At 36.0% G+C, this 13672-nt stretch overlaps 1 protein-coding gene across 2 annotated transcripts in view; it reads right to left on the reverse strand.

The window, feature by feature from the left end:
• Window positions 1–1513: 1513 nt before the first annotated feature.
• The window catches only part of CSNK1A1 (casein kinase 1 alpha 1), a 42346-nt gene continuing 30187 nt past the window's right edge, over window positions 1514–13672 (reverse strand). The window contains exons 8-10 of one of the 2 annotated variants that reach the window (XM_016210609.2): window positions 12143–12249; window positions 10850–10962; window positions 1514–4208 (exon numbers count right to left, since the gene is read on the reverse strand). In XM_016210609.2, coding sequence (XP_016066095.1) covers window positions 4201–4208; window positions 10850–10962; window positions 12143–12249 — 228 coding nt within the window. In that variant the 3' untranslated portion in view covers window positions 1514–4200. Of the gene's footprint in view, window positions 4209–10813; window positions 10963–12142; window positions 12250–13672 lie in introns of both variants that reach the window. The other variant, XM_016210607.2, reaches the window with a different exon arrangement.

Raw genomic sequence — 13672 nt, forward strand, 5'->3', positions numbered from 1 at the left:
TTAGTTCAGGTTTTTCATCTGTTGCTCTCCATCTAATTTATCTGCTCCCACATCTGTCTAGATGTCTAACGTACTCTTTCCAAAAGCCTTAAGCAACTTCAAGACTGAGGTGGCTCTCCCTGCTAGGTGCTCCCATAGAACCCAAATACTTCCTCTTTCGCAATGGTTACCCTGTAGTATAAAACTGTTCTTTCACACGGTAAACTGTTAAGATGGCATTGTCCTGTTCGCTTCTGAATTCCCTATAGCTGGCACAGCTCCTGACAGTCTAAAAGTACACTGTGATGCCAAAGTAGCTCAGGTCATTTCTTCAAACTTTTCCACATGTATCTCCCTATGAAAAATGCACATGCTTGGAGTGGTAAATGACTAAGTACAACAGAAAACCCTGTACTTAAATAGCTATGACTTACACACTCTAGTTGGCCACCTCACTATGAACATGGACATACTGGTCTTTTAAAGCCTTTCCCCACCCCCATTTTACTCTTCCATTCATTCAGAAAGCACTCAACATGGCAGGTGCTCTGACTCAGGTCTTGGGTAGTACTGACGCCAATTAACTCATCACTGCTCCCAATACTTAAAGCAATCATTAATATTACAAACATTTCTTCGTAATTTTGACTGTACATGGTTAACAACAGTAGGGTTGCTTCAAAAAACCTCTTAAAGGGACCTGGTTAGACAAAAGTAAAGGTAGAATAAACCAATTCACAGCACTAGGCTGAAAAGGAGAAGAGACCAAAAAAATTAAGTGTCAATTCTCAGGTCTCTAACTTGTTGAATCTGCAGGATCACAGAATTCTAGCCACTGTGGGTCCACAGCCTCAATCAACAAACAATGCATTTGACCTACTTGAAAGGTATCTTAAACAGTTAGTTGCTCTAATAGCCCCGATGTTGCTCAACATTTTCATTACATTTTTGCATACACACTATCCCCAAAGTGGTCTAACAAGTCATTTCAGAAAACAAATCATTCTACTTCAATTATATATTGGTTGATGATTAAATACAGAATGCAGAACCTGACGGAATAAACTTATCCTTGATCCCTTCTCTGGCCTTTTCAGAAGATGAGAAGTAGACTAAAGTTTGTCATTATTACATGTATTCTGAGGAGGAAGTGGAAAATTTTTTGCGGGCTGGGCGTGAGAAACCTTCAAAATGTTGAGCAATAGTAGTGTGATTTAAAGAATAGTCTCACAGTCTACTTTAAAGGGGAAGCACATCAGCGATATATAAAATTCTTTTATGTTTTTAACAATTTATCTCACATAGATCGACATACATCTGGGTCACATGGTTATTACTATTTAAAAACTAAAAGAAAGTCTAAAATACTGCTACACATCAGCTCAGAGTCAACTACCTGGGACTGCTGAATTTGCAGGAGCTGAAAATGTCTAGGCCACTCCTTCTTAGAATTCCCATGGTTCACTAATAAAGTTATAAGAACCTATTCTTGATAGATAGTTCAGCAAACATTAGGGAAAACTAGCTCATTAGCTTGAGGTCTAAAAATCCTTATTGTTGTTTTTTATTATAATGAAATTAAGTTTATAATTATTACAGTATACTCTGCTTAAAATATTTAATAGTAGTACTGCAAGGACTGGTAGAAATAAAAAGTCTCTTAATATTTGTCCATGAAACACAATAAAAGCAAACCCCCAAAGTCCCATTTGTAGGCCTTAGGAGCATGAGCACAACCATATGGGAGGAGATAACCAGTCTCTCCCGTCATATATATTTTTTTATTTTCTTGTTATACCTTCCCAAAACAGAGACATTCAACAGTAGTTAGAATGGCCATCTCCCAACATTTAAAAAAACTGTACCCCCCCAATGGGTGAACAAAGTAAATAGTAGTAACCTAGAGTTCAGCTGAGTGAGCCACTGTGGAGCCTTAAGTGGTGAGGTCTTCCAATTTCAGTGATGTGTCTTCAACTTGTATCATCATTTTAGTGGAAAAACATAATTTAATTTTGGTGAAATGAGATTCATCTCCCAACAGGATTAGTAAACAGCATTCACTGAATTTCACATTCTTCTTTTGTGAACTGTGAAGAAATGAATGGTAGCTAGAAGATCAATGGGATTCCAGCTCCAGCTGCAGATGGAATGACGATATACCAGGACAAAAACACCTATATTTTTGATTTACAAAGCTAACAGCAGTTATAAATCTGCAACTTAATTACAGACCAACTACACCACAACCTTTTCAAATGGCAAAAATACAAAAAAGTTAAGTGTTACAAAAATATTTCAGAAAAAGTGCATAGTCTAAGTGCATAGTAAATAAAAGCACTGAAAAATATCTTGCTAGAGGGAGTTCAGCTTGGAAAAGTTATTGCCAAAGCTAAACATTTTTATTTTACACAAACTATACTCAAAAATAGCTTTATGAGACTGATTTCTGGCTAAAAGTATCAAAGGGTTTATTAGTCAAGAAAACAAATACCTTAACTGACATGAGTGGACAGAAAAGAAACAAAGCTGTCTACCCCAAAAGTTCATACTCATTTCTGCAGTATGATGGAGCTAGTATATCCTTTAGCGGCAGAATGTAGGAATCACAGAATTAATTATTGCTAGTTTTCAAATGAAAAAAAAAAAGGAAGGAAAAAAAAAGAAAAATTAAGCTTGATGCAATCTGACCAAACTAGTGTCAATTTACAGTTTCAAGATTATTTTACAAAATACCTACATTTTTACACAATTGGCTCCTGGCAGCATTTTCAGATGAAAGTTCTTTTTAAAATTTAAACTGACATGCTATAAATAAATTAGTTTTTGAAAAATAACTGTCAATAAATCTTTCTCTTGGGTCAGAAAAAGAAGAGTGGCACATAAGATTGAGAGGAAGCGCAGAAAACTTACAGAAATGGTGGGCTAGGGAGGGTCAGCGGATCACATGAACCTCACATGGTGTGATGTTTTCCAAGGTTAAGAGTCAACACTCAGAGCCAATTAACAAAAAAATTTAAAGGCAGACTTCATTCTGTAGTTAAACCCTTTAACGCTTTCATTCTTGTACAAAATCAGTCCAGCTGCTAGTCTGAGGCTGCAGGAGTTACAATACCAAGTCCCAGCACTAGGTATGTGTGCCTGCAAGTCATTAAGAAAAATGAAATGCCTTTCTCCTCCAGACCAAAAAAACTTAATTTGAGGACAATTATACCACAAAACCTAAAATGATTTGCAAAGGAGTATTATGTAACAAATGGCTTGAAGTAGTCTATCAAAAAATTGGGGAGATCTTGATTTTATAGTGAGTCAGCAAGGCATTTTTGTTGTTAAAAAAAAAATCTCATTTCCTTACAGAAAGTTTTTAGTTTTTAATGAACTTGTAAACAAAAAAGCTCCCATTTCAAAATAAAAACAAAATCCCAGATCATATAGATGTTTACAGTGATTACATTTATCTAAGCAACATACATACATGTTCAGTTTTAAGATGTTAACTAAATTTCTGTGACAAATATGCTTTTTTTTTTTTTTTTTAATACCAAGAACATTATAGAGTTAATGCAGAGTCCTAAGGATAATCTAGTAGTCACTAAGTTTTTCTTAAGTCTTCACTTTAGATGCTGTTATTTCTAGCACAGGTAAGCAGGCAGTCTTTCATATGCTCAAACACTGGAATCTTTGGTTGCTACCATATCAGCTGGCTTGCAAACAAGAAGCCAACCATTTTAAGAATGTTTTAAGTGAACAACTTGCAAACCCCAGGGATGGATAAACCCTAAGAATGCACAATTGTGAGCATTTACAACCATCACAACTGTGGCTGAAGACTGTTCATGCCGTTCTTCTGAAATGAGATCTCAAAGCAGTATAGTTCAAAGAAAAAGATTTTAACAAAAAATTGGCATATGCACAATTTCTCCACCAATTTGTGTGTGTCAACCATTTAGTTAACTTTTTCACTTGAAAAAAATGCAATAGAAAACTGGACACCATGTTTCACTATCTCAGTTAATATTCACAATTACAGCGGCTACAACTCGGGACACAGCATCACCAATGCTGCCCAGAGCCAGTTTATACTGAAATTAAGTTCTTTACACCAAGTAAATGGTTGTCCACAACCACTGGCTAGTGTACATATGAACTAAAATTTCTAGATTTGGGGAGAAACAAATGCTGCTCCGATCATCTGCACTGCTTCTTCTGTTCCTTGATTCATGCTTAGAAACCTGTTCAAAAAAATAAAAAACAGGGGAAAAAAGGTTAAAATTACAAACTAAAAGTTTTTAAAACCACACCCAAAATAAGGAAATTAGGTAGTTGAGCTAATGATTATTTTAGGATTATGACTCGTGATTCTTATCTATTTGAAGATCACAAACTCATTTTTTAAAAAATAGACAAGAAACTTTTCTGTTCTGGATACTTCTAGATAGTAATGCACAGTGACTTAAAGCTTCTCAGTCAGCGTATAATTCTCAAACTAGAGAAATAATGGTAATTCTAATAAGCCTGTTGTTTACTTATGTGTTTCTAGTACCCAGGACATAATAAGTTTTCAACTATTCTGTCAAATGGATGAAAAATAGATTGCTCTAACAAACGGAAAGTATAGTTTTAATCATACTATGAATAGGAACTTTCTGCACATTATTTCTGATACAAATAAGGAACAGTTTTAATAAATATATTCAAGGCATAATTATCTGAGTTATTCCACTCAACAGAAAACTTTTTCTATAGAAACCTTAGACCTTTAAAAATTCTTTATTTCCATCAGTTACATTAAAAAGAACAGGTTTTGTCGCTGCTTTGAAAATGTAAATCAGTTGCTTTCTTGGCTTTATTTACTTCTCCTGCCTTCCCCATCCTGCAAACACTCCCCTCCCTCATCCACAACTATCAATGCCTTCTTTCCTTTAAGGTGTCAATGCCTCTTGACCACCCCCGCTCCAAACCCTTAATGGCTCTATTAATACCATATTCTAGCCCACTCTGATCTCACTTCCTTAGCATGAACCATGTTTTTTGTATGTCTCAAACATTTGTCCAATGAGCTTTGTGGGATAAATAAAATACTTCTATAACTTAATGTTCATACACATGTGTCTTCTCCTAAAGATAGTGCCAAACATTTACATATTGTTTCTTGGTAAATATTCTCTCACTTGTTAACTAGGAGTTTTTTCATCTGGGGGCAGAAAGTCACCTTCCTTCATTTAATAAATATATTGTGCTAAGCCCTGAGGACAAGATGTCAGTGCGGCACTTTGTTGTCTCTCCATAGTGCCTAACACAAGAATAGATAGAACAGACCTTTGCTGCCTGTCCCAAGTACTACATGTTCACAAAGCAAATGCCAAAAATGAAAGAAAACTTTCTGAAAATGTACTCACCACAAGGGGTATCATCTATTTGGTATATATTATTAAATAGGATTAGCAGGGTAAGCCATAAAAAGAAATGGCTGTCAAACCTGAATTAAGTTTTCAAAACCTGACCAAGTTATGTAATCTAATTCCAATTTTAAAATAGAGTATTTTAAAGCAAACTAAAACTATGATTAGCTAAATAGAAATGAACTTTTTCCTGATGAGCATTTGGTTTCAAGTACTGCAATTATTAAATACCATAAAAAAGATTTTCACAACTACTAAAATAGTTGGTTTTAACATAGCTTGCTTATATAATTATATTGAATAATTACTATGTTCAATATCCAAACAGCTTTAAATGGAAACCATCGTCACTAACAAACTAAGAAGGAATTTTGAGTTACATTGGAGTCAAAATATGAAAAAACTCATCTGTAAGAGGGATAAAAATTATATCTAGGTAAGAATTTTATCTGTTCATCTTTTAATCTGATTTGAAGAATTGCTGGGTCAATTACAATTGTTTTTATGGATTAGTTAAAGGCCAGCCTAACAATATTCCTGGTATAACACAGCAGTTAAATCCAGATTTAACTCTTCAGATTAGACGGTGGTAGGTAGAACATTCCGCCCAGGGATTAATGTTTCTCCAGTGAATTGTCCTAGAGTGTTACTGAAGTTTGTTCAGAAAAAAAAAAATCTCAGTATGAGCATCCAGGAGGTATCCAACTATTCTGTCTTCAAGTACTAAGCATTCTTTTCCCCAGCGTGCAGTAGTGCTTGGTTTTGATCTTGTAGTTTAGGTGGCGTCCACTGGCTTCTAGTTCAAAAACCCATCTTCGCTGCAACAACAGCTAAAGTGGATTCCTTTGTTCCTAAAAGAGGGTGAAAAATTAAAACAGGATTGCAGAGTTAATGTGGCAGATTAAAGAGTTAATAGCTAGCTACATTTAAGTTTCTTTTCAAATCTGCAAAGGAAAAAAATGTTTATTTTTATGTAACTAACCAGGAGCTTCTACCTCTCAATCCGAAGAGTACATATCTGCTCGTATTCGTGAGTTAAATTCAGATATCCCTGAATTTTTTTTGATAGAATTACAAACTAGTTTAAAGGAATATTTATGTAATTTTAGTAAGGCTTGAAGGTTTATGATGGGCTTTTGAAATGTAAAATCCTTTCACAGTATAAGACAACTTTCTATAATGTAATTTTAGCTATAATATTCATATTCATCACTATGCAATGCCATTTATATTAACTTTTCCTACAGCATGCTGTGTGGTTCTTTTGGTCACATAGAATTTTGAAGCAGATTGGCAGTATAAAAGTTAAAGAAAAACAAAGAACCTATAATAATTCTTCCTTCTCTACAGAAAAGTATTATATTAGGAAAGATAAAGCATATAGATTTTAATCACTATATCAAGATAAATGACAAGTTAGGTATAGTAGGTACACATCAAACAAGATAAATGACAAGTTAGGTATAGTAGGTACACATCATCCCTACACACTGCGTTAAAAAACACACTGATGATCTCATTTCTTGTCTCCCCCGTCACAGAATTTATTCTTCTACAGATTTCTGAGGTTGCTGAATTTTAAAATACCTGTTACAACTGATTCCTTCCCCAAATGGTAGATGGTCTGCATTATACACCGCTGAGTCCCAGCAACACTGTCCTGTTCTGGGTCTTCTGGACAGTTGTGTCACCCAGACAGTCTGACAAGCTGCAGTCCGACAGGTCCAGAAGCCTTGAAGATGTGCGCCTCTAGCATCACAAGTTAGCGCTTGCGCACTCATCTTCATTTCCTGTTGGGTAATTTCTTTCCCCTCCAGCTTCATTGTCCGCAGTGAAAAAAGTTGACAAAAATTTCATCAAGCAGATGCAGCTCCCTGGTACTTCTTTGAATTGAGTGTATTCAGAGCAGATCAGTCGCTCCAGATATTTCTAGGTCTTCCCCTGTGATTTGGGTTACGTTGCTAAGTGACCAGCCACGTTCCTAGCAGCAATTGGTGAAGTCAGAAAAAGTTAAGCTAGACATAAATGGTAGGTGAAGCCCAGCAAATACTGGAAGGTAATTCAAGGAAGACCATGGACATGATAGGATAATGTGATGGAAAACTATTTCTGATCTCACGAATGCCAACAATTTGACATCCAGGTACTTATGACAAAACTATGCTTAGTACTGATGAATGGAGTGAACTGATAGATGGGATAAGCTGATGAGAACAGCAGACTTATGTGAGGATCAGCTTTTGGTTTTACTACCTTCTGAAATTCTCCCATCTCTGCCCTTAACTAAAGAAATGATTAACTTAATTGGATTGTGAGTGTCCTAAAAATATTTCCTTTTCCTGTACTTTTTAAGTCCTGAAAAGTACTTTTCTGATAATCACATATAGTTGAAAGGAAGTGAAATGAATTTGGAGAATATCAGATGTGAACCTTTTCTTCTGCTCTTTAACATGTATAAAAGCAGTAGTAATAATCATGTGGTGCCTGAGCACTGAAAACTAGTACAGAGCACAGTGGGCATTAGGAGAAACACGTTGTTTCTTATTACCGTTCTTTTGATGGGCTTTGGAACTGAACATTTCAGATGTTTTCTTTAGAAAAGTAATTAGAGTAGGAGCCTATTACATATAATAACCTTTCTTAGGGGAATTAAGGCAGACTTTTTAAAGTCTTTGTATATTTTTTAGTGAATTGCTAAAACTTATAGCTTTCCATTTAGAAACATTAGATATAGCTTTTTCAAAACTAAAAATAGTCACATAAAATACACTAGTGAATGCCACCATCTGGAGCATTTTTCCAGGAATGGATATTACTGTGATACAGAGTTCTACTTGCTGAAGATTCATTTAAGAAGCTGAATTCTCTGATGTGAAAAACTCTGAAAATATAACTGTACATAACAAGTGATATGATGTATTTGAAAAGCACCTTCTAGCCCTAGCAGGTGTGGCTCAGTTGGTTGGAGCATCGTCGGGTACACGGAAGGGTCGAGTGTTTGATTCTGGGTCAGAGCACATAACCTAGGTTGCAGGTTCAGCCCCCGGTTGGGAAGCGTGTGGAGGCAGCTGCTCAGTTTCTCTCTCACATTGATGTTCTCTTCCCCACTCCCGCCCCCTTACTACTGAGAGACTGGAATCAGGAATAAGTAATCCAGACCCGCTTTCAAACTCCAGATTTCAAAGACTTCTTAATAGATGGATGACCCAGAAGATGGGGTTGGGGTAAGGTTAGGGGAACTGGCTCCCCATACTCATTTCATGCCACCCTGAAACTCGCTAAAAACCTTCATGGCTTTATATATAGGGGTTTCATGTAAAATTTGCTTGGGACACTAAGTTTTTATCCAAAATAAAAGATGTCAAGAAGTCAAAGATCAAAAAGAATTTTGTTGTTTGTATTCTGTGGAGTGAACCGCTTTAGTCACAAGCAGTATTTTCCTTGGACCCAAATTATACCGTGTGGACCTTCATCTCTGAAAGTAGTCAATGATATGTGATGTGCTTTAATAAAGGCCATTTTAATGTAATAATTAGTGTACCCCTGTGTCTAATAATGCTATGAGACTGTTGTAAGAGTTTAAGTTGATTTTATAAAAAATAGCTACGTACAAAGTAAGGATTAAACTTAAGTTTAATTTTTTCCCCAAGGAAACATACTAACTCAGTGGATCCAACTGCTCATCTTTAAGACCTGGATAGGGCAGGGCAGGACAAAAATTTTACTTGTTTATTGAGTAAGAAACACATAGTAAACTAACAATAAAACTAGCTCAAAATAACATATAATAATTCTTTCTGAAGGCTGCTGAATGCCTGAAGTGAAATGTTCTAGGTCAGCTGAGATTTTGATCTAATTTTAGTTCTAGAAACTGCAATTCCTGATGATCCTATTATCCCAGCTAGCTTTAGCCAAAAATTGATTTCATTCTGAGAGAAAAAGCAAATATATTATTATAGGTGTCAGGTGTAACAAGGCCTCAGTTTAGAAACTCTAGGTCGTCTTACCTAATAGTAGCATTTCTTCTACCTTCTTGGTACTATGATTAGTTAAACAATGATTAAGCCCCCCAACAGGGGCAATTAAGTCCCACCTGAGATGCACAGGCAGAGCACTGGGCAAGCATTAGTGTTTGCTATCCTGAGCTGAAATTTCATCACTAGATGAAATTTCATCAAGAACCCTCACTATATTAAATCTTCAACTGTGACTCCTTCCTAGTAAGGAAGCATCTCAACCTCATTCCTAATAGATGAGCTGCTGGGATGAGGATGACATCAGTTAATTATACTTCTTGTAAAGTTTCCTCAGATTAGAGCCTATTTTTATATTACAAAATAGTTTAAACACAACATGAAAAATATGAATCAAAGAAGACCAAGTTCAGACTAGAGCAGTCATTCAGAAATTAAATAATTAAAAAGCAAAAACCAAACCTTACCTGCCCACTACTTCCAGAAAGTAGGCAGGTATTAGGAGGTAAGCCCAAGAAAGGGGGAAGAAAACAACCAAAAACATGAAAGACAGGAGTTGCACTGTATGGCAACAGGGATAAAAAAATGGAGCTGTGCTCTAACAGTTCTATTCCTATAGCACACCAAGAGTGCCAGAGAAAGACGGAAAGGAAACAGACTAGTAGTTCAATGGCATTTGCCCCAGTTTTTTTTCAAATTTGCACAGCCCAACTGCAAGATTCAATTCCAAATTGGACTCCTGGATGCTTAATATTAGCAAGATTTTTAAAAATAAAGCCAAAAACAAAAAAATCATTTTGAAATTAAGAACATATGTAGTTAAGTATCAACCAAGAGATTTATTTTTGACTAGGAAAGATGTGTCCAGCTTTTCAGTTATTTGAGCATTTAAGAGCTTAAACTAGATGCTCTACAACTGAGAAGATAGACACTTTGGGGGCAATGCCAGGCTCACCTCCTGAAATTAGATCATGTTCACAATATTCCATTTTAAATGCTAAAGCATTAACATGCAGGAAACAATTCTTAACAGTTAGTCTGAAAGAAAGTCAAGACATCATGGCTAACCAGCTTCATTATTAAAAATCAACAAGTGTTAGGTCTAGGATTTTGGATTGACTGACTATACCATATTCCCAACACCAAATGTTTATTTTGGAAAGAGTTAATGAATGAGTAAAAAAGATGCAGTTGTTACAAAAGGACCCAAAATCCCAAGAGAAATGATATAATATACACACATATATGTATATACAAATCCATATACATATATATGAACAAGGACATTTGGGTTTAAAGTTAGTAGTCAAATTTTCCAAGGACGTCTTTTTTTTAAAACAGAGCCAAATTATGTATTTTAAAACCACCTCCTCGATCTAACACTGTTAGAAATGAATGAATTACCCAATTTTGTGTTCAATTTTTTTCCCCTGTAACGTCACTTGGTTCTTGGCTACTAACCTTTCATGTTACTCTTGGTTTTGTCAGTTTGCTTGCCTGTGGGGGTTTGGGCCTGCTGACCCTGCCCACTTGAAGTGGCTGCCTGCTGTGCTGCTTTCTGTTTTAACATTGTCCAATCAAATGTGTAGTCATATTGGTGGTTCAGGGTCCTGGAAAACATAAAATTATATGTTAATCCTTCAATTAGATTAGTTTAATACACTACTGAACTTTCAAGACAGTGAGGGCATTTTTTAAGGAAATGAGTATTTTCTCTTAAGTGTGATAGCTTCTAAAAGATTTATTTCCCTATTGATATTTTAAACCATTCAATTAATTCTCACTTTTTACATGTTATGATTGCAGGAAAAGGACATCACCACTTTTGATCTGCTGTATTTGATAAGAATAAATCCTCTCCCCTTAAAAAAAAAAAAGTTCCCTTTAAACTTTCTTAAAAGGACAAGAGTGTGGGAATGAAAGGCAGCATGAACAGCAAAACACTGTCAATTACCTTGTGGGGATCATCATAATAGGAGGCACTCCTAAAAACAAATCAGAGTAGGAATGGGACTCTAAGCTTCTAAGGAAGGTATCTATGCTGGTTGGCTTGAGAACACTTTTCTGGTGTTAAAGGATGATCTCCAATTCTTATTCTTTTCTGTGTACTCTATTCCATCCTTCCCACTTCAAGACCAATTTGGGGTTACACCTAGGGAACCCTAGAGTTTGGGCCTGCCTCCATACTATCAAAGACTCCATGACTGCCTGGCTGGCGTGGCTCAGTGGTTGAGCATCGACTTAAGATCCAGGAGATCGTGGTTCGATTCCCGGTCAGGGCACATGGCCAGGTTACAGGCTCAGTCCCCAGCAGGGGGCATGCAGGAGGCAGCCAATCAATGACTCTCATCACTGATGTTTCTATCTCTCCCTCTCCCTCTCCCTTCCTCTCTCTGAAATCAATAAAGATATATTAAAAAACAAAACAAAAACTCCATGACTGATATTTTAATCGCTTTTCACTTTGGTATTGAATAAGGTTCTATACCAGAGTTGGAGACTTCCAAGGGCCACCAATGTCACTTAGATCTAATGTAAAATGCAATTATTGTGGAAAAGTTAGATTCTACTGTGAGCCAGATCCAACTGTTTTTCCATCCCAAATTAAAATGATTTCAAGCACATTTACACTACAAAGGGAAAAAAGCCAAACAAAATTAGTTTCTTAAAATTTTACTCATATTGGCTAGGATCACTTTAATTTCCCACTTGTCAGATTAGATATGTTGAATAAATTTAACTAATTACCCTCACTGGAGTTAATAGTCTTAAAACACCTTAAAAACTAACCTGAAAAGAATGCGGAATAGCTGCCTCAGATACATGTAATCCGGGGCTTCCTCAAAGCGCAGCCCACGACAATAGTTTAAGTACATGGCAAATTCTGCAGGAAACCCCTGTAAGTTCAAGAGTAAAACACAAAGAAAAAAACAAAAACAAAACGGCTCATTTCAATATAGAAAAATAAACCTATTCAAATACAAGCAAAATATGTATTTGAGGAGGGTATCTACTACTTTATTATAAGATCTGAAAGTAAAATAACTGACTTGGTATCCTCATAAATTTAACAAAATTTCACTGTCTTGACCATCTTAGTATTACTGTATCATTTAATACTAGTAGAGAAAAATCTATTTTTTTGCTGCAATAGTGTGTTGTTAAATAATATATTCTGCTTTTTTTCCCATTAACATTACATTGCAAGCATCCTTCTGTTTTTTCCAACCCCTTCATAAACTTCTGAAGTGGCTCCATGAGCTGACCTTATGAATACATCATAATTAACTTGTCCCCTATAAGTAGACATTTAGGGGAGACCAACTTTTCTCTATTATAAACAATACTAAAAACCACATCTGTGGGCATAAACTTTTTCCATGTTCAATTTCCTAGGAAAGATTCTCAAAGATGTTTATAAATACTTTAAGGCTGCAGATATTAGTCATCAGAAGTATTTTGCCAGGACAAATGTAAATGTGCAAAGCATTAACATAACAAAAATCCCTACACCTCCTCTCTATGTAAATATAAGTATGAAAGGAGGTAAATTAAAATAGTATCGACCGGCGGGGCAAGACTCAGCTGTTGAGCATCAACCTAGAATCCAGGAGACGGAGGTTCGATTCCCAGTCAGGGCACATGCCCGGGTTGCACGCTTGATCCCCAGTTGGGGGCATTCAGGATGCAGCCGATCAATGACAACTCACTCATCATTGATGTTTCAACTCTCTCCCTTCCTCTCTCTGAAGTCAATAAAGATATATTAAAAATAAAGAAAAATAAATAAATAAAATGAAAAAGTTAGTATCTTCCCACAACCTTAAGATTTCAATGAATTTCTCACATCCAGGAGAACAAGGTAGAGTTAGAATGTATTTTTATTGATTGTACTGATGTAAATAGTTGTGTTTTTTTAAAAAATATATCTTTATTGATTTCAGAGAGGGGAAAGGAGAGAAAGAGATAGAAACATCAATGATGAGTCATTGACCGGCTGCCTCCTGCACGCCCCTGACTGGGGATTGAGCCTGCAACCTGGGCATGTGCCCTGACCAGGAATCGAACCCCGATCGCCTGGATCCTAGGTTGAGCCATGCCCAGCCGGGCCTGATGTAAATCGTTTTAAGTTTTACAAAGTACTCTTATGCTATTTTTATTTTCCAGGGTGAACATCTGAAACTAAAGCCATGAATATATTGTACATTTTTGTGTTTAAATTCTTAACCAGACTTTAAACAACCAAAAGTGAAGGTTAAATAGAATACTTCCATGTGTTGCCACCTTATGGAAACAGGCAAAACCTTAACAAAAGAGAAC

The sequence above is a fragment of the Miniopterus natalensis genome, chromosome 4, assembly GCF_054644295.1.
Source record: "Miniopterus natalensis isolate mMinNat1 chromosome 4, mMinNat1.hap1, whole genome shotgun sequence".
Lineage (NCBI taxonomy): Eukaryota > Metazoa > Chordata > Mammalia > Chiroptera > Miniopteridae > Miniopterus > Miniopterus natalensis.